Source organism: Triturus cristatus, chromosome 9 (assembly GCF_964204655.1).
Source record: "Triturus cristatus chromosome 9, aTriCri1.1, whole genome shotgun sequence".
NCBI lineage: Eukaryota > Metazoa > Chordata > Amphibia > Caudata > Salamandridae > Triturus > Triturus cristatus.
Window position 1 is genome coordinate 807329736 of NC_140592.1, and position 21276 is coordinate 807351011.

Sequence of the window (21276 nt, forward strand, 5' to 3'; positions counted from 1 at the left end):
AAAGTATCCTTATGACACAAGTACCATAATATGTATGTGCAGACATAAGGGACAATTATAGTAAAATATAACAATTATTGTAATTAATGTATTTACATTTATTCTTTATTTACTTAATAGTTTTGGTTCTTTAAATTTGTCTTACTTGGTTATCCAGTTATACGAAATGCAAATATTCTAATTAGCGGCATGTGTCAAGCAACTGTGTGGGAATTTAAAACCCAAATTATGCAGCAGTATTGTTACTAATGCTTCCATATCCTGCCACCTCTTTCTTAATGTTTAGATTACCACTAAATGAGCAAAAAAGACACAGAGACACAAAACAGATATATGTCACTTGAAAATTCCGTACACCACACGATTTTACATGACCAGAGAGGTAGATGTTTCAGCAGCAGTTTGACAAGGACTTTCAATGAGGTCCGTACAAAATAATGAAATTTGATAGACATCTCGATTACTGAATCATAATTTCATTCAATACGCTTGCCACTAAATACCTATGAATTCAACCACCATACCACTAGGCAAAGACTGAGCAATATCATTGACAAATCAAAGAACGATAAATGTTTGCTCTTGCCACACTTTCAACAAAATCCTGGGAATAATCAGGTAGAGGGGTAGGCAAACAGGCAACAGCTGACCACAGTTATGTAATTCGGGTGACAACCAGGAGGAATCCCAATGGGAGCTCTTGTTTCCAAACGCCAGGATCTCAGTTTTGTCCGTGTTGAGTTTAACCCATTTCTCTTCCATCCAGATGGCCACGTTAGACATGCAGGAGGTGAAGTTGGTCCTGGTGGTGGTGGTTGTGTCGGTGAGGGTGACCTAAGTGTCATCAGAGACAATGCTGCTTCTGGGGGTCTCATATGATGTGGGCGAGGAGTGACATGTACACATTGAACAGGGTTGGGCTGAGGGTGAAAACCTGGGGGACTACGCACACAAGCATCTTGTGTTCAGAGGTTTAAGGGGAGAGTCTGACTCACTGCACTCTGTTAGAGGGGAAGGAGCGATTCAACTTAGAGCAGGCTGTTGAATTCCTGTGTCCAGGAGTCTGGCGATGAGGGTGCCATGGGAGAGCACGATGAAAACTGCGTTTTCCCCTCTGTCCTTGATGGACTGCCTGTTGCCGCCAGGAAGGCAATTTCCGTGCTGTGGGTTCTTCAGAACCCTGACTGGGTGGGATTCCAGGAGGTGGTGGAAGGTTGCTGTAGATCTCTTTCTCCAGGTCTTTAGCCGGGAAAGGAATAAGCGAGACGGGTCTGTAGTTATTGAGTTCTTTTTGGTTAGCCATGGGTTTATTCAGGAGAGCTGTGACTTCTGCATGTTTCCAGCTATCCGAGAAAGTTCCACTAAGGATCATGGTGGGGTTGGAGCTAATCAATGTTCTTCCCAGGTTGTACATATGGTGGAGGCAGGGATCTGTGGGGGACCTTGAATGGATGGTCTGTATAATTCTCACAGGGTCTTCTGTGGTGAGTGGGCTCCAGTTCATTAAAAAGGTGGTTGCTCTTGGTGGTGGTGGGAGGTTGCATGATTTCTTCTACGGTGTGTTGGAGTGCAAAGTTGGTGTAGATCTTGAGTATTTTGTTGTTTAAAAAGTCAGAAAGGTCAGAGATCTTGTGAGGGAGTGATGGTGTTGGTTTGCTGCTATGGGACTGGTGAATTCTCCGATGATGATGAAAATGTCTTTGCCGCAGTTGGAGCAGAATTCTAGCTTTAGCATGAGGGCAACTTTCCTGGCTTTTTTGATCTGGGCATGGTACCTTTGGAGTGCAGCTTAGTAGGTGTCTCCAGAGGTGTTATCTCAGCTGGTTTTCCATCTTCTTTCAAGTTACTTGCAATAGAGCTTGGAGTCTATTAGGTCTTCCAGCATGCTTGAGTGTAAGATCTTGTATGCCTGATTTTCTGTATGGCAGCCAAGGTGTTGGCTCAGTCTGAGACCCAGCTGTTGAAAGTTGGAAGGTCTTTCTCTAGGATACCTGTGAGGATAGGCTGTCTGGATCTGAAGGTTCGGTCCAGCCTCTGCTATGTTTTTCCAGTTATAACGGATGTTGATGGCTGGCTTTGGTTTGCTGGAGTGGGGTGCGTTGATGTGCTTGTGGAAGCAAAGTGATCCACAGGTTTCAACAGGAGCCATGTCAAATCTGAGTCATCAAAAACACTAAAACCTAAGAGTGATATAAAATGCAATTATTCCTTGGGATGGAAGAGTTTAAAAAAAAGAGCTCTTTTTAACTAAGGGGTTGTTCTAAAATTCTAAAATTCGTCTGGTGATATGCCATATTTAGATATATGTCTGTCTTTGTGGCAGTACAGGAATATTTGTGCCTACAGTGCTTTTACCACTGCAGCAGATACACAATAAGGAAAGATGAATGCCGAGCACATACCATGTTTTTGTGGCCTGCTCAAAATTCTTTTTTGTGTTTTTCAAATTCCAAAAGTAGAAGTTTCTTTCAGAATTAAAAATCAACAGTTCTGCGGTTCAAGAAGTGTTCTCTGGGTGCTCCAGGGCAAATACTGTCCCCTCATGGTAGATCCTAGCAAGGAAAAAAACAGTGGCAGTGGCTAAGCCTTCATAAGGGCAGTGCCACAGTGACACCACTGCCATCAGAACCTCCGACAAGAGCCAGCTGAGGCTTCGCCTCTGGAAACACAGCAGTTCCCCACCCTCTGAATGGGCTGGAGAACCGACTCTGTTGAGCCCCAAGTCATCTCTATATTCGCTGTATCTAAGAGTTCATCTCATAAAATGAGGATTATAGGGCGGAAGATAGACACATTTCAAATGTCGAAAGGGAGATGTGTATATCTCTCACCTATTTGCTCACCCCATTGTCCCTGAGGTTAGAATATTGACTGAGTGAAAGCAATCCATAAAGTGAAGTGCACATCTGGCTTAACTGTTAATTCACTATATATTCTCTTAAATTACAACCCTTTTACAAACAGGTCTAGCAATTCACAGGCATCAGAAACGCAAGAGTCTCAATATGAGATGAATGAAAGCCCAAGAGATCAATGCCAGAGTTATAAGTTCTGAAAATGCTACAGTATGAAGAAGGACTAGAGGTCAGAAAAATGTGTTACTCACAGATACAAATTTACAGTAGTTCCTGTGCGAGTAAACGTGCAAGGTTTGTGTGCTTACAATTCACAACAAGCATTAGAAATGCAATAGGTCTTGCAATTGTTTGATTTAAAGCTTTTGGTGTTGTAAATGTTAAGGTAAATGTGGTATAATAAAAAGTCAATGGAAAATGTAATTTTAATTTTTATTGGAAATATTTTAAAAACCAATCAAATATTGTACACAAAAAGAGCAAGTGATGGTTGACAAGTTACTTTGTACATTTGATTTTTTTATGGAGTTTTGTTTAAAAAGATTTGTTCTTATTAGTAGGTATGTATGTTATGCAAAAATTTGTAATTTTTATTGCACTCTTTTTTTTTGTTATCAGTGCTCGGAGCAGTATCGGTGCTTTGCATTGTGTTGTACATATTGATGGATGTTGCCTAAACTCCAGGATGTGAAGTTTGCACATGAGAGTTGAATGTACATTTGAATCTTCTATTTTGTTATTTCCTGTTGTAACAGTTGCACTTAGAATAAGTAAAAAAAAAAAGTGTAGTTGAAATGTGTCAAAACAATATAAGTATCGAAATGGTTGTGCGTTGAAGTGCCTACATTTTTTTCTTATGTATAAGTATACCACGTGTTAAGAAAGTGTATTTGTTTGTAGCAGATATAAATATAATAGAATACAAATGAATCAAGTTGCGCAATGGAAAGTCGTCCTTATAAGGACGAAAAAATACTTATTTATAGTAAGTGTTAAAGAGGCTACATTAAAAAAAAAGCAGGCCGGTAACGAATGTTGAAATGTATTTTCCTAGTTTTGTTAAGATTGTATCTCACCCAAAAGAAAACACAAATATTTTTAGGAACACAACTAGGAATAAAAGGTTAAATGCCTTTTTCAAAGTAAATGTTTTATGACAAGTAACCTAAAAGTAAACAAAAACACTTATAAGAAAAGCGATGTTGTGGCTGTAGGTGTTAGCACGAGTGTTATTCTGCTGGGTACTGTGACTTTAGAAGTGTGGGCTGGGTGTGCACTACTTTTTATTAGAAGGACTGGGTGTAAGGGCCCTTGGGCAGCTGTATTCAAGGGCTTTCGTGATGTTGTGAGTCACAGTATATAAACGTATATGCACATTGACACATTATTAATTGAATTATTATTGTACTATTAGGCATGTGAAAAGTACGTGATTGGACCCCAATTGCACCATGTATAAATCAGGCCAAAACATGTTCCTTTTTCGCCTGCTTCAAATTAAGCAGCTGTAGCAGTTATACCATTTTAATCCTATGTAGCGCGAAGACATTTTTAAAGTATTGAAGCGATTTATAGTACCATTTGTCCAGAATCACACCATATTTAAGTGACGTAAAAACTAGACCTTTATCCTATAGTTTAAAAGCTGTCAGCTGAAGCTGATACACCTTCTTTTAATAAAATTGCACAAAAACAATGTGCAGTTATTGCAGCGCTTTACATGACCACTAATTGCATTACAAACGGATATATTATTTTTTGGGGTATATATCGGAACATTTAGTGAATTGCAATGAAATAAAGGCTATGAAATGTACGCCAGGACTCGAACCTTGCTCCCCAGCACCAAATTCCATAGATGTTGGCATGACACCATATCCTCTACAGTAGTATGTAGCACAAAGACATCGTGAATGTTTTGGAGCGCTTTACAGCGGCACTAGTTACAGTACACAAGGATATATTAATGTACTTGTGCACATAGGAAAATGTAGTGCTTTGCCCAGAATTAGACGCTGATAAGTTCTCGTCAAGACTCGAACCTTGCTCTCCAGCAGCAAAGCTGATATATGTTGCCCTTATGCCACATTCTTTGGAATGTGTGCTGGTGAACATCCCTGAACATGGCATGGACAGAAACAATAGATAACAGCGAACAAAGCAAATGTAGAGCTAGTTTTGCAAGGAAACGATAAGTAATTGTAAACAGAAATGCAAATATAAAAATAAGCACTAAAGCTAACAAATAAGAAATACCGATATAAAAATGTGTTCTAACACTTGTGTTGCTGTTCTAAACCCGATAACGTCTTATTTATATAGTTTATATTTAAACAGTTGTTTTTTTTATTTTATTTTTTTATAAAGTTTTATATAGCGCTAGCTAGACCCAAAGATATCAGGTATCAGAGTGTTTTACATGAGCACCAGTTTCTTTACAGATGGACACATTCATTTTTGTTAGGCACGGGGAGATTACGTGATTTGCCTAGAATCACAGGATGTTGAGGGCCTGTACATAATTAATTTATGGAATTTTGCAATGCAGTGAAGTCGACAGTGTGTTAAATAAACGGTGTAGTGGAAAGTATTTTTGTTTATAAAAACACCTAATAGTCAAAATATAAACGTGTAGGTGATATTGGTTTCTAGGTGTAATACGAATACATTGGCCCACAGTCACTGCATGTATGTTCACAGTGTTACTTTACGCATAGTGTTGATTTTGTTTTGAAACTCAGATCGTTTTAATGGGAGATTTTGGATTACCCAGTAAAGTAAGGTTATTTCCCATAGTGAACATAGGTCCATGCCTGTGCTTGCAAGTGTTTAAATGTTAAAAAAATAAAAACCATGCCCATGGTTGTAATGTGACTGTTACTCCTGCTGTGGTGATGCAGTCCCCCTTGGTGTGATGTTACAGTGTCTTCTGATATAATGATGTGAAGTTCACATCAATACTAAAGCCTTGCTTCTCAGACTCGAACCCTTGATCCTCAGCACCAAGATACATAGATGTTGCAGTTATGCCATGTCCTCTTCACTGCGTGCTGGTTGCTGTTCCTCCACATTGTGTGCTACTGATCATCTCCTCAACTTGGCAGGAGATGGAAACAAAACATAATCGAAACAAACGAATGCTTCTCAAGGTTATTTCTTTTTTTTTGTGTTTTACGTGCCACAAAAACAAACACAAACCCTCATAACAACGCCTTTTAAATGCCCAAAAAAATAACACAAATCGTATGATACAGCCATCAGAAAGCATCGTTTGAAAGCTTTTTCAGGCAAAATAACAAAAAAAGAAGTCCCGAAAACAGATGCTATAAACATAACTCGTGGAGTAAGATTGTAATTACTGGCTGCTCTCGGGGAGGGGCAACTGTAAAAGAGGCATGACAAATACATGCCTTTAACAAATCAAAATGCAGAATGTACGAGTCAAAATGCCACCAGTCAATAGCAAGAAGATAACCTGACTGCAAAAATACTGAGTAATTACAGCAGGTCTCGGAAGAGACAGTGCATGCGCTGCCTTCCTCGACCTAAAAAAGATACCTGAGGGTGTGCACTATCAGATGAACAATCTTAGAAGTAAATGCAGGTCATTCCATTGCAAATCCCCCCTGGTGAGCATTTCAGTTTGGATTTGCACGGCTAATTGTAACAAAATCATATCAATTTCCTCGATAGGGATCAATCTTCCATTTGCACAATAAACCAAAGGATGATCCATTTAATATATTAATCTGAGAATCAGCGGTGGAAGGAACAGTTGCGTGCTAATGCCGGGAGCATATGAATATGTAAAATGCAGAAAGACACACACTCAACACTCACATATTCAAGGAATGATGGACTGAGCTGCACCTAGACTACCCATGTGGCTCACTCAGTGTCATATGTGAATAAGGCAGAAGCACAATTCTATGCAGTTTGCACTATGTAGACGTGTGCAGTGCCTCGTGTATCATGCCTGTCTAAATAAACAAAGACACAAAAAACAGGAGAGCCTCTGGAATATTTTAGAAGAAAATTTGGTAAAGTATGTCATAGGATGGCTTGCAACCCATCAATGGCAAGGGTCTTTCTTTAAATTCACAGTATTTGTGTACACCAGAAAAAACGAACAGTGGTGCTGCGATAAACAAAGAATACTTGCACAATACTGGTTAACAATTGAAAAAAAGGCATTACAAAAGATACTAACTATAAAATCTTACCTTGTCTGGTGAATAAATATCATCTTGAAGTAGTTCGAAAATGCTGCTAATACTGCCCTGTGTGCTTTAAAGTACACATCCCCAATGGCAACAGTGCAATCACAGAGAAAGCCAAACTCCCGCTGCATATTCAGTTGCTGCAGAAGAACTATACAGTGGTTTGCTGTGTCCATTATGTGTGAGACCTAAAAAAACAACCCAAACACAGGGGAATGAACTTTTTTTAACCCATTTTATTTATTTTGCAGGGTATACAAAAGGAATGACAATACACAATCAAACGACGATCAATAACATCATAAGGGAAAAGAAAGTAAAAACCTGCACGTAAACACTGCGCCCCACTGTCAGTAATGACACGCAGCAAATTCCTAATACAAACCAACTCCACACCGCTCATTTCCAGCCCACTCCTGTCCCTCAAAAGTCCGGATTTCATTCTGGATAATTTATATTTCATGTATCGGGTCTCCAACACTACATCCCTATAGTCCGCCCATCTCTGCCATATTTTGTGGTGTTTCTGAGGGCAACCCTTAGCCTTGTACACTGCTATTTACAAACTCACGCAATGATTCAGTCCTTTTTTCCAAACTGCAAGGGATGGGGAGGTCACAAACCAACACTCTTTTGCTATGTCACACTTTGCCAAAGTTAGACCCAAAAATAGTAGGGATTGTTGATGCCTATTAACCCCCCCCCCCAAGCCGTCGGTAAGACGAAGAAGCATCAATTTAGGGTCCAGCAGGATTGACCTGGAAAGACTTCTCCTAGGCAGGTCGTTACTAAATACCAGAATATCTGCAACTCGGGACAGTCCACAATGTATGAATTAAGGTGCCCTCATTCGCACCACATCGGAGACAGGATGGGGAAGCGATCAACCACATATGCCAGAGTCCCACGTCCGCTTCCCCTGCTGCCCTAAGAGCTAAGAAGGTGTCTGGCTGGTTTCAAAGAAGTGTTTGGTACATCTTGGCGACTTTATGATCTCCCACATCACCCATAAGGCGTTTGCCCTCTAAGCTAATAAACTCAGGGAATTCAGTCAATGCGGTAATGTACGGGGTCAGGGCATGGCGATGCTGAAACTATCTATGACAATGGCTGCGGTGCAGCTGATATTCCGACTGTAGGGCCTGGAATTATTTCAATACTGTACCCTGGTAGCATCTTCCAGGGTAGAGATCTGGATCAGATCCCATTTATGAAAACCCTGTAACTGTCAGATACCTCACGTGTTTCTACAGGAACGCCACGGAACTGCAGCAAAAATCCACAACTTCCCCCCAACCACCTCCTGTGCCTATATGAACACAGGCTACTACAGGTAATCAGGGGAAGAGGGGAAACAAAACAAGGGAAGGATGGGAAGACACTCCTCTGTGACACCAGGAACTGTGTAGAGACTTCAAAACCAGAAGACTTCTGAAAAATGATCCACTAGGCAAATAAAGCTGAAGACAAATGGAACATATTTAGAAAACAAAATACCACCAACTCTTGTAAATATATGACTCTCAACAGGAAGAGATAAACCTATGTCCCCTCTTTTTTGGCCAGGACTTTAGAGGAGGTGCAGGATGAGGTCAGGTTTAAACAATGCTGCAATGCAAAATACAATATTTTAGGGAATGCATATCTAAACGTTTTCCATATGTCCCTGTCTCTATGATGCCCACCTGCAATAATTCTTGCAACTTCTTGAATGTTAATAATTGAAAACAATGGAATATCAGAGCAGGCGAAGTACAGCACCAGTGGAGGAAGCTATAGGTGCTCAGCAGGGTACCAGTAACTCTGGTTAGAAATTGCCATTGTACAATTACAAGGAAATACAAACAACAAAAAGCAGCGCAGAGTGCTGAATACCGTAACCACGGATAAGTAAATTCTTGTTCTTCGCCTTCACGGGTTTCTGGGAGTGCAGGATACCGACTTCATGAAGAAAACAGAAGCTACGCCAGACGAGGAACCAGGACGTCGACGACGCGGACGTGAGGGGCCGCGACGCACCGGAAGTGACGAAACCGGGTACGAGAACACTAGAACGCGAAGCGCTCTCGCTCGGGAAAGGCAGGGTTTTGACTGTTCTGCCTATCCCTGCGCATACGCATCTGACGGGAGTCTCTCGCCGACTGTCAGGATTGCGGGGGAAGCCTCGGCAGTTTGTAGGCTTCCGACTCGACAATCATGACAGTATACCCTCCACTGCCCCTCCTACCGGCTTGGGTTTATCAGGATATTGCCTGTGAAAGGCTTTCACCAGGCGAGGGGCATGGACGTGACTTGCGGGTTCCCAGGAACGTTCTTCAACACCACACCCTTTTCAATGGATAAGATATTGGAGCCTTTTTCTCACTCTCCTTGAGTCGATGATGGCTCCTACTTCATATTCAAGGTCATTATCTAAGGCAACCGGACCAGGAATGTTAGGCAATCGAGTGCCTGGAACCACAGGCTTCAAAAGGGACACATGGAAAACTGGATGGCATTTCAAGGAGGCGGGCAACTCCAACTTCATTGCCACTGGATTGATTACCTTGCAAATCTTATAAGGACCTATATATTTGGGTTTAAACTTACATGAACCCCTCAAGGCTAGGTTCTTTGTAGATAACCATACCTCGCGATACCCGTAGGTGCAGTAGAATGGTGAGTGTGCTATGGAAGTGTGATGACTATTATTGTATGATATTTCTGCTATCCAAACCAACTCGTCCCATTCCTCCAAGGTATTCAAAACCTAGCATCTAATGTACTGTTCAAAGTATTGATTAACCCTCTCAGTCTGGCCGTCAGTCTGCGGGTGGTGGCTAGAAGACAAGCGTACATCGATGTGGAGTAAGGCACATAACCCAGTCCAGAATCTTGAAATAAATTGGGCCCCCCTATCTGAAACCAAAACCGTTGAAAGCCCATGCAAGCGCACTACCTGTTGAAGGAAAATAAAGGCTAGTGTTCTGGATGTGGGAAGACCTGACAGGGGAATGAAGTGATCCATCTTTGAAAATAGATCTACCACCACTAAGAGGGTATTGTTGCCCTTTCTTGTACGAGGTAGTTCTACTATAAAGTCAAGGGAGACAGTGTGCCAAGGACTTGGGGGTGTTGGTAAAGACTGAAGCAAACCTACGGGACTCTTAGATGGAACCTTTCCCTGGGCGCACACATGACATGTCAGTTTAGTGTCTTTTCTTTGGTTGGCCACCAAAAGTGTCTCTTTAGGGCTTCTATAGTTCTCTTATACCCTGGGCGCCCTGCAATAAGATGTGCATGACACCACTCCAACGCTTGCAGTCTTAATTCCTAAGTAGGGAGAACTAGACCATCCTGCACATAGGACAGGCCTTGTTCAATGATAACTTCTTGAGTGCCTATTACTTTCTTCATAACTGGGGTTTCTTGGGCTTCTCTGACCTGCCTTACGAAATCAACTTCAGAACTCAGGACTCCAATTATTCGTTCTCGAGGAATAATGAGAGGAGGCTCTTCTAGGACCTGTACATGTTCATAACCTAAACGGGACAGTGCATCGGCCTTGCCGTTCTTTCTCCCAGCTCGAAACCGTATAATAAAGTCATATTCACTAAAGAACTGAGTCCATCTTAATTGTCTCATGGACAAAGCTCTTGCAGACTTCAGAAACTGCAGATTGCGATGATCCATCAATACAGTTACTGTGTGATTAGCTCCTAATAAATATTGTCTCCATTCTTCAAAAATTCTCTTTGATGGCCAATAACTCCTTATCTCCTACAGGATAGTTCATCTCAGCTGGTGAGAATTTCTTAGAAAAAAATGCCACCGATGGAGTCTTCCTGTGTTGCGGTCCACTTGGGAGAGTACACCCCCGATGGCCACTTGGGAGGCATCTGCCTCAGCCACGTATGGACAAGAGGGATCGGGATGTCGAAGAATAGGGGCCTGTGTGAATACCTTCTTTAGCTCCTCAAAAGCTTCTTCTGCCTCAGGGGTCCAATGAATCTCCCTTCCCTTTCTTAGCAGGCTGGTGATAGGAGAAGCAAGGTCAGAAAAATTATCTATAAATCGCCTATAAAAATTGGCGAAGCCAAGAAAGATTTGTGTTTCTTTTACATTCTGTGGGGCAGGCCATCGATGGATAGCGTCCACCTTTTGAGGATCCATACTGAGCCCCTGGGGAGAGATAATGAATCCCAAAAAAACGACTCGTTGTGTATGGAACTGACATTTTTTTAATTTACAGTAGAGATGTTTCTCCTGTAGCCTTTCCAATATGCTCTTTATATGAGTTACATGCTCCTGCAAGGATGGAGAGAAGATCAGGAGGTCATCGATGTAAGCAATGACGTATTGATTCAGCATATCCTTTAAAACCTAGTTTATAAAAAACTGGAAGGCTGAAGGGGCATTACAAAGCCCAAAGGGCATCACTAAATACTCAAATAAACCATACTTAGTACAGAATGCTGTTTTCCATTCATCTCCCTCTTGATGCGCACCAAATGGTACGCTCCCAGTAGGTCTAATTTTGTGAATATACGGGCGTTCTTTATCTGATCAAGAAGAGAGGAGATTAATGGCAACGGGTATCTGTTCTTAATAGTGATTGAATTAAGTCCCCTGTAATTATGCAACACCTGAGACCCCCTTCCCTCTTTGGTATAAAAAAAAGACACGATGATGCAGGGGACCTGGATGGACGGATGAATCCTATTCTTAGCCTCTCATCTAGATATTCTCTCAGATAAGCATTCTCCTTTTCAGTCAAGGAATAAACCCTACTGCATGGTATGCGGGCTCCAGGCTGAAGATCAATCCTGCAGTCATATACCCTGTGTGGGGGGAGACTAGTGGCCTGTTCCTTATCAAACACCTTTATGTACTTCTGATAGACGGGGGGTAACGCTCCTTCATCAACAATAGCTAAAGTCCCTTCCTTTGGCTTAGAGACAGAAACACAAGACGTAGGGCGTTCTGCAGTTACAAAGATAGGATCTCTGCAATGTTCTGAGTTAAAGGCTACTGTCAATGTAGTCCAATCTACCAAAGGATTATGCTGACATAACCACGGGAGTCCTAAGATAACAGGGAATTGGGGGGAATGAATCAAGTCAAAGGATTTGCCTTCTCTGTGTTTCTGTTCGATAACCAAAAGTAACACACTAGTGGTATGTGTGATAGCCCTGATTTTAAAGAGCTGCCATCAATAGTTGTTACTTCTTCCCAAACTGTCTTGGATACTTGTGGGATCTTCCACTTCTGGGCCCACTGTATGTCCATGAAGTTGCCCGTTGCCCCAGAGTCTATCATCACCCTCACCTCAATAGCATTATGATCCCATTGTAAGAGGGAGGAAAAGAACAGATGGTGTGGTTGATTTAGCATGATGTCTAGAGATGAGACAATCAATCCTGAGCTACCCAACGTCCTTGACTCTGAAGACTCCAGGCTTGCTAGTTTTCTGATCGCCTCTTTGTAGGCTTAACTGGACACTCCCTTAGGAAGTGACCTTGCTTGCCACTGTACAGGCATAACTTCTTGTCACACCTTCTATGTCGTTCCTCCTCACTGAGGGGCCCTCGCAAACTCCCTATTTGCATAGGTTCTGGTTCGTCTACCGTTTTTTCAGGTTCGGGTCTCTTATCGCGAGAGGGTAGCCATCTACACTCAGCTTTGCCTTTCTCTTTCTTTCGTTCTGAGAGCCGGTGGTCTAATTTGACCACTAAATCTATAAGTGCGGATCACGATTCAGGGGGATCCACTACTTGGGCTAATGCGTCCTTTAAGTCATCTCTTAGTCCCTTATAAAATAACACACTCCGCTTTTCCTCGAGCCAACCTGCCTCTGCTATCAGCCTATGGCAGGGGTCTTCAAACTGTGGGGCGCGACCCCCAGGGGGGCCGTGGAGTGATGCAAAGGGGGTCGCGCCTTCCCAGTCACACTTCTGCCCAGGCCCAAGGGCTTCAGCCCCCCCCCCCCACACTTCCCCCGTCCTGTGTCTCAGCCCGGGCTGCTGCAGTGAAACTTGAGCTGCTGGGGGCTCAGCTGGGCAGTGTCTGGATTCCTATCTCCGGCACCCCCGTGTTTTTTCACAGGTCTTTAAAGACCATTTGCATTTTAACATGCCTTTGTAAACTGCTTACAGAGGCTTAGGTTTTTTTTGCTGGTTCCAGTACCCCCTGGGTCCCCACTGTGCCTATTCCTTACATTTGGATTTTACATTCACTGCCGTGTGAGAATGCATTTCATGGAAAGGAATACAAAGTTGGCTTCCTGGGGGCGCCGTGTGTGAAAGTTTATTGTGCTTTTGAAGCACCTGCTGCAGCGTTTCTTTCCGCCTGCAAATAACAGGCCTCACATAAATGTCAAGATAACTCGTGTGATTAATTATCTTCCTGGAGAGAGATCAGAATTTTGTATAGTTGAGGTTTTGACTTAGGTGAAGTTAGTGCAGAGGGTTAATATGCCTGCTGCAAAGAACGTGTACCAAGTAGATTACAGAGTGCGTATGATGTGAAGAGATCAGCAGGTTACTGCTTTCAAAAGAGACATCCTTTTGTTACTTGCAATTTATAACTTAAAGTACTAATATAGAATAGTGAGCTATTAACTTTCATCCTAGAACAGCATGCACACTACAAAGAATACCTTATTAGACCATTGATTAATGTTGCAAAAAGGGTTAATTTGGCTAGAAATCAATTCTTATTATTAAAGGAAACTCCCAACTATGCTGTTTCTTTTTCGACTCTGAGTTTGTGCTTCTCCACACCAAGCACTCTTGAACTATACTGCCTACCAGTATGGATGACATGTGACTCCTATACTTTTAGTCCTTTGGCTTATGTAACATTTCCTATACACTGATTTACACACTTATGATTGATTGTCTCTGTGTAATGTGTGTGTGATGCAAAGTGCTCGGACACCCTACACTGGTATGAGTGGCACTATATAACTAATTCAATGCATCTGAGAGTGTGGGGTTATGGAGACTTGGTCACTGTTAAAGGGTGCTAGTGAGAGAATCCGTGGTGGGGGTGGTCATTGGGGGGGCACCAACAAACATTGTCGCACAGGGCACCACCAGCACTAAAGCCGGCCCTGGGAAGTATGCACAGATAAGCGCTGAAAATACCGCTTTAGGTGACTGCTTTTTTTTTGTACCGACTGGGCCATCAAAATAATCTGCTGGTAACCCTAACCATAGGACTGGAAGTTTGTTGCAGGATCAGCACATTATTCATTTCCTTCACCCTCGATCCCCGATTAATGCCGCAATAGTTTAACTTAGATCTTAAAGTCTACACCCCGTCAATAACATGCTGAGTTACTTCATGGGTCTGGGAATGCACCCTGCATTCAGACAACTCATTCCTCATTCTCGCCCTTTATTGTCACGCTCACCTTGCACTCACAGTGATCACAATGCACTCACACTGATCACCATGCACTTGCACCATTCACCCGCTCACCTTGCACTCACAGTGATCACTCTGCACTCAAAATGCACTTGTCCTGCTCACACTATACCTCAACCTGCAGCCACACGAGTACACTACTCATCCTGCACTCATGTGACACTTCACTCACCTGTCCCCCTCACTACTCAATATGCAACTCACTCAAACAAGCCCATCAGTAATCATACATTCATTCATCCCATTCTGAACTTGCATCCGCACCCAAAATGAGAGAGGACAGCAAGGGAGTGAGAGAATTTGATTGAAGAGGTCAGGGATGAGGAGAAATGTGAATTGCCGAAGAGAAGTGTGGACACGCAAGAAGTGAGTGTGATCCAAAGGTGAGGGCTTCTGTTAGAACAAAGGGGAGATGTGAAAGAGGAATGGGGGGACTGGAGAGGTGTAAGATACAAATAGACAAAAATTTGAATGAAGAGACGAGGTGAATGAGAAGTGCTGAGGGGCACGGGAGGTGACAGGGCCAGAGAGGCCATGAGATAAATGTGAGAGACTGTTAGAGATGAGGGCAGTGAAAGGACAGAATGGCAAGAGGTGATTAAAGGTGAAGTGAGAGGTTGAATGGGGAGAGTTCAGAAGTTGTAAAAAGGGGTGAAAGAAAATGACCTGCAAAGTGAGAGAGGGATCCGGGGTTAGGAGAGGAGAGAGGGATGGAAGGGAGGGGGTGAGAGGAAAGCTGCATGGATAAACGGCTTAACTCTACACAAAACCGCCAGGGTTTTAAGGGACCCCTGCTTCTTCCGGTCAGGGCCAGGTGAGCTTCTAATGTGGCAGCACGTATTGCTGCAGAGTGGAAGGCCCTTCACAAAGGATGACTTGAAATCTTTCGGATGATAATTGCTGTATTTTGGTTATAAATGGGTACTGATTGGGTGAAATCTTTCCTCAGCGTTACTGTGTGTAACAAATATCAAAATAATGAAGCAATGCTATCCCAAAATACGTGGCATCACATAACCTCATTTACATTTTCATCCCACGCAATTTAGTCAACAGGTTTAGACATTTTTGTCAGGAGGGGGTCCTTACGCATCAAAATGTTGACAGGGGGGTCTCGGCATCCAAAAGTTTGAAGACCTCTGGCCTATGGTAAGTAGAGATGTACAAAGTAAGGTCCTTAGTCCCCTGTTTTAGTGTTAACAATTGTGTGTCTGCTGAGTGAGTAAAGGTGTGTTTGTCAAAAAGCTTTCTAAATTCTAGCTTAATGGCATCATAATTCTGAAGCAAAGGGTCATTTCTTTCTACTAATGGGAATGCCCAAGTTGCTGCAGAACCTCCCAGCTAAGAAATGACAAAGGCCACCTTAGCTTGATCAGTAGGGAAGCTAGATGCCTTACACATAAAATGGAGCTGGCACTGACTGAGAAAGGTGGCGAACTTGTTAGAATCCCCAAAAAAGCATTCTGGAGGAGCCAAAGGAATGGAAGGAGTAGTCACCTGTATTACAGGAACGCTAGCACTAGATGTTCCAATTCTAGCCTCCACTCTTCTTTAATGCTGCAATGCATCTACTCTGGCTGATAAGGATTTGGTTTCAGCATGTAAATCCCCCAACATGTGGGCTAAATCAGCTAGCGTCACTTGATTGAGTTCCATGACGTTCAGGTAGAAAGAAAAACTATTCTTTCGGGGCTTCGCGTTCTGTCAGATACCTCACCTGTTTCTACAGGAACGCCACGGAACTGCAGCAGAAATCCACAACTTCCCCCCAACCACCTCCTGTGCCTATATGAACACAGGCTACAACAGGTAATCAGAGGAAGAAGGGAAACAAAACAAGGGAAGGATGGGAAGACACTCCTCTGTGACACCAGGAAATGTGTAGAGACTTCAAAACCAGAAGACTTCTGAAAAACGATCCACTAGGCAAATAAAGCTGAAGACAAATGGAACATATTTAGAAAACAATATACCACCAACTCTTGTAAATATAGGACTCTCAACAGGAAGAGATATACCTATGTCCCCTCTTTTTTGGCCAGGACTGTAGAGGAGGTGCAGAATGAGGTCAAGTTTAAACAATGCTGCAATGCAAAATACAGTATTTCAGGGAATGCATATCTAAACGTTTTCGATACAGGATCCCCCCATTGATGGAGACGCAACATAGACCCTGTCGAACGCACTTGGCACACTGCAGGCTGCCTCACTGGCTACGGCCCAACTCACATGCCTCCCCTGTGCAGCCCAAGAGGTCCGGCTACCAATTCGGCAGCCCAGCTGCAATCTTCAGTGCCCAGGCTACCCAAGGCATCCACCGCCTCTCACATAGGTTGGAGGGCCCTGGTGAGCAGGATTCTTGCGCCTCCTCGACGAGATGGTGCAGGATGTTGGGAAGATAAAGTGGGACCTTGTGTAGCCATTTCAAGCCACGCCCCCGGCAATGAACTTCTTGAACACTACAGTTGTAGTGTTTCTTGGCAGGGAGCGGCCAACTAGAAATTACCTAATGAAATCTCATTAAATTAGCATTTCTTATCAGTGTAATCAAGGTCACTTAGTCACTGGTAAGGGTACCAGTAATAGGACAAACGAAAATGTCTTTAAATGGCGTGAATGCACTTTTCTGTGCAATAATTCCTGGTGAAAAATAACCTACCTGGCTACTGCTGCTAAAAATCAGTAAGATTTAAATATGTCATTATCTTATGAAAAGGTTCTGTCTACTAATCATACATTGCCATTCTCAGAAGCCATATTTACTTCAGAATCAAGCTCTAAAATGCACCAGGCGAAGTTACAAACTAATTAGGATTTTTTTTTTTTTTTTTTTTTTGAAACCGTTTATTACAATCTCAAATAGTTACAAGTATGGGCCTACAACCGTCTGGCCGGCCGCTAGAGTAGCAGTAGCATATGACATACATACAGAAAAATCTCTTGGCGGTGCGAAAAGGGTAAATCAGGAGATATCAGTAGTGCAGGCCACATAACTCCGAACCAACAATACGGTTTCCTTTTGTCAAAACACAACAACACAAAAACAACCACACCCGCAAGGCAACCCGCAATCCCAAGTGACAGCACGCGCTCCTTAAGTGGGGGACCCCAACCAATCGCCAAACTCTGAAGAGGGGAATGAGAACAGATCAGGGACTGGGGAACCACGTGCCCATGGCTGGGGGAGGGGGTCGGCTAGGGGGACGGAGCTGGTGAAGCAGCCGGCAGCAGCGGCGGCTCGCAAATACCCCCGCGATAGGCATTCCAGGGGCCCCAGATTTTCACCCACGCCCCAGGCTTACCCCTCGCAACATACACCACCTTTTCACGAAACATACACCAATCCATGTGTTCTTTCCAGGCCGACACCGCCGGGGGCCTCTGGGATGCCCACAATTGAGCAATGTCACGCTTAGCTATCATGTATCCCAGAGTCACCCACCGCGTCTGCGGAACCGAGTAGTCAGTTGGCTCCCACACATTCAGCAAGCATCTCCTCGCTTCAGGCAACAGCACGACACGCGTAACCACTCGCAGGACCTCATGCACACCACGCCAGAATCGCTCCACCTTTGGGCATTCCCACAGAATATGCAAGAAAGTTGCCAAAGCACCACAGCCACGCTTACACAGTCCATCCTCAGCTAAGCCCATACGTAGAAGCCTTGGCCCCGTCACATAGACCCGGTGGAGGATCTTAAGCTGGACGAAGCGAAGGCGAGCCGGGATGGCCACCTCCTTCGGAGAAGCCACCGCGGACATCCAGTCCTCGTCGTCCAACTCCAGCCCATCGGCAACCCAGGCCTCGCGGAGGCCAGTCAGCAGGCCCGATCGGTCGTTAATCAGTTTTTTGTATATGAGGGAGATCGTGCTGTCTGGGACATGGCCATCCAGCACTCTGTCCTCCAGGGGGGAAGACTCCGGAATGGACGCGACATCCGGGAAGACGGAGCCCAGCGCGTGGCGGACTTGTAAGTACCGGAAGTACTCACTGCCTTGCAACTGAAACTCCGTCTGCAGCATCTCGAAAGTTTTGAATCCCCCCCTCGGCCAGAGATCTCCCACTGTGCTGATGCCGATCGTGTCCCATTTCTCGAAGCCCTTCGAGGTCCACAAGGAGCCCAACCTCGCTGATGCATATAGCGGTGACGCCCGGGTCAAACGGTCCTTCCACCCCATAGCTGCGTTAGCCGCGTGCCATACACGCACCATGACATGCGTCGGTCCCGTCAGGCGAGGGTCCGGCGCGCCAGAGTAAAGCGCCCGATTGTAGTCGCCACCGGGCAGGAGCATCTTGTCCATTTCAAATGCCGGGTTCAGGGCGGGCCCGTAAAGGCCATGATTAATCGCAGCTAGCTGGGAGGCCCAGTAATACCGTTTAATATCCGGGAGGGCAACCCCCCCATCGTACCACGGGAGCGTCAATTTAGCCAAGGCGATACGTGGCCTCCCGTCCCAGAACAGGCGACGCTGCAAACTCTCCACCTCTCGGAAGTAGCGCGCCGGAACCAAATCCATAGTGTTCTAGAGAGCGTACAGAAAGCGCGGCAACAACATCATTTTAAACAAGGCCGCTCGGCCAAGCGGCGAAAGCGGCAGACGCCGCCAACGCACCACGTCCTCCTTCAAGCGCTGGAGGGGGGGCAGCAAATTCCGCTCGTAGCGGGCCTCCGGGTCCAGAGTAATATATATACCCAGGTACCGAAACCCCTGGGAGGCGATCTGGATCGGACAGTCCCGTGGTAGGACCGGAGCCTCCCCGGCAAGCACATATACACAGGATTTCGCCCAGTTGATGACGAGGCCTGAGTTGCGACCGAATGAGCGCAAAACATCAACTAGGACGATCAGTGATTTACGCGGGGAGGCAAGATATAGAAGGATATCATCAGCGTAGAGGGACACACGGTCCTCATGCTCGGGGGTCCAACGGAGACCACGGATGGAAGGGTGCCACCGCAGCCACTCCGCCAGGGGCTCCAGGGCCAGTGCAAACAGGAGAGGCGACAGGGGGCAGCCCTGTCGCGTACCCCGTCCCAGTGCGAATGGGGCCGAAACTCGTCCATTCACCACCACCTGCGCCAATGGGCCGGAATACAACAATTTGACCCAGCTGATGAAGCCCGGTCCGAAGCCAAACTTCGCCAGCATCGCCCAAATGTATGGCCACTCAAGCGTATCAAACGCCATGGTGGCATCCAAGGACGCCAAGATGGCCGGTTCCCGCACGAACGGGACACGCGCGAGCACCCCGTGCAAGCGTCGCAGATTAAGGGCCGTGTTACGATGGGGTATGAAGCCGGACTGGTCTTGGTGGACCAAGTCGCCCACCACGCCGACCAGCCGGTTGGCCAGCACCTTGGCGAGGATTTTGGGCTACGCATTCAAGAGCGAGATAGGCCTATAGGATGTGACCCGCTCACGGGGCCTCCCCTCCTTGTGGATCACCACGATCGTGGCCAGACGCTGGTCCGGCGGAAGGGAACCCCGCGAGCAGGCCGCCAGGAACATCGCGCGCAGGTGGGGCGCCAGCACATCCGGTCGCAGCTTGTACAGCTCGATAGGAATGCCATTGGGGCCCATGGCCTTGCCAGATGCGACCGAGCGGATAGCAAGGGCAATTTCGTCCGAGGTGGGAGGAGCGTCCAGCGAATCCCTGTCCTCCACCGAAAGGGAGGGCAGCGCGATGTCCCGAAGCAGGGCATGGGAATCCTCCTCCGAGCAGGGAGAAACCGGGGAATATACCTCGCGGAAATAATCCGCGAAGCAGGAGACAATGGCGTCCGGCTCGGTGACACATACACCATCCATCCTCTCGATCAACGGAACCACACGACTCGCTCTCTCCTTTTTATCCAACCACGCTATCAATTTACCAGCCTTATCACCCACATCATACAGTCGCCCCTGTTGCTCTCTACTGAGGCCCCTGGCCGCCTCCGTGACGAGGGCCCTATAGGCCGCCTGCTTGAGGTGTAGAACATGCAATGTGGCATCCGTCACCCCGCTCCCCAGGTCACCCTCTAGTTCAGTAATTTCGGCCTCCACCCGGGTTACCTCCTCCCGCTCGCGCCTCCGGGCATGGGAGATAAAGGAGAGGGCCTCCCCCCTAAGAACTACCTTAAAAGCCTCCCAAAGGGAGATGGCAGAAGGGACAGACCCCACATTCTCCTCAAAGTACCGCTGCAAGGATTTGATCAATTCGGCTCGAATAGTGGGGTCGCGCAGGTACCAGGCATTAATTGGGGCCACCCTGCCCTCCCCCCTCGGGAAGACATCCAGATGCAGCAGTAGTGGGGAGTGATCTGAAATACCCCGCGCCAAATGGCGCACCTCTCCCACCCTCCCAGCATAGGCCGCAGGAACAAGGATATAATCAAGCCGCGAGAGGCTACCATGGGCACCCGAGTGGAAGGTGTATTGCAGCTGAGCGGGATGCTTTAGTCGCCAGCAATCCACCAATCCTAGTGTATCTAAGAGGCCGGACAGCCACGCCTGTGCCCGGGGGAGGTCCCTGGGGGGATGACGATCCATAGACCCTGAAGCCACCGCATTGAAGTCCCCCCCAACTACCAGAAGCCCATCCGGGAGGTCAAGGAGGAGGCGCCCCAGGTCCGCAAACGTGGTAGATTGCAACCCCGGCGGAACGTACACTGATACAAAAACGACCACTCTGCCCTCCATTCTACCCACCAAGACAGTGTAACGTCCCCTCTCATCATGGCGCACCTCATCAATCTCCAATGGGAGCGAGTTCTTAATCATGATGCCCACCCCCCGCGAGCCCGAGG

The 21276-nt window shown here is 45.7% G+C and overlaps 1 protein-coding gene across 2 annotated transcripts in view; it reads right to left on the reverse strand.

The window, feature by feature from the left end:
• ZBTB25 (zinc finger and BTB domain containing 25) overlaps window positions 1-21276 on the reverse strand; it is an 89276-nt gene that overhangs the window by 14765 nt on the left and 53235 nt on the right. For both annotated transcript variants that reach the window (XM_085626210.1, XM_085626211.1), the window contains exon 2: window positions 7079-7263. In XM_085626210.1, the coding sequence (XP_085482336.1) occupies window positions 7079-7251 (173 nt within the window). In that variant the 5' untranslated portion in view covers window positions 7252-7263. The remainder of the gene's footprint in view (window positions 1-7078; window positions 7264-21276) is intronic.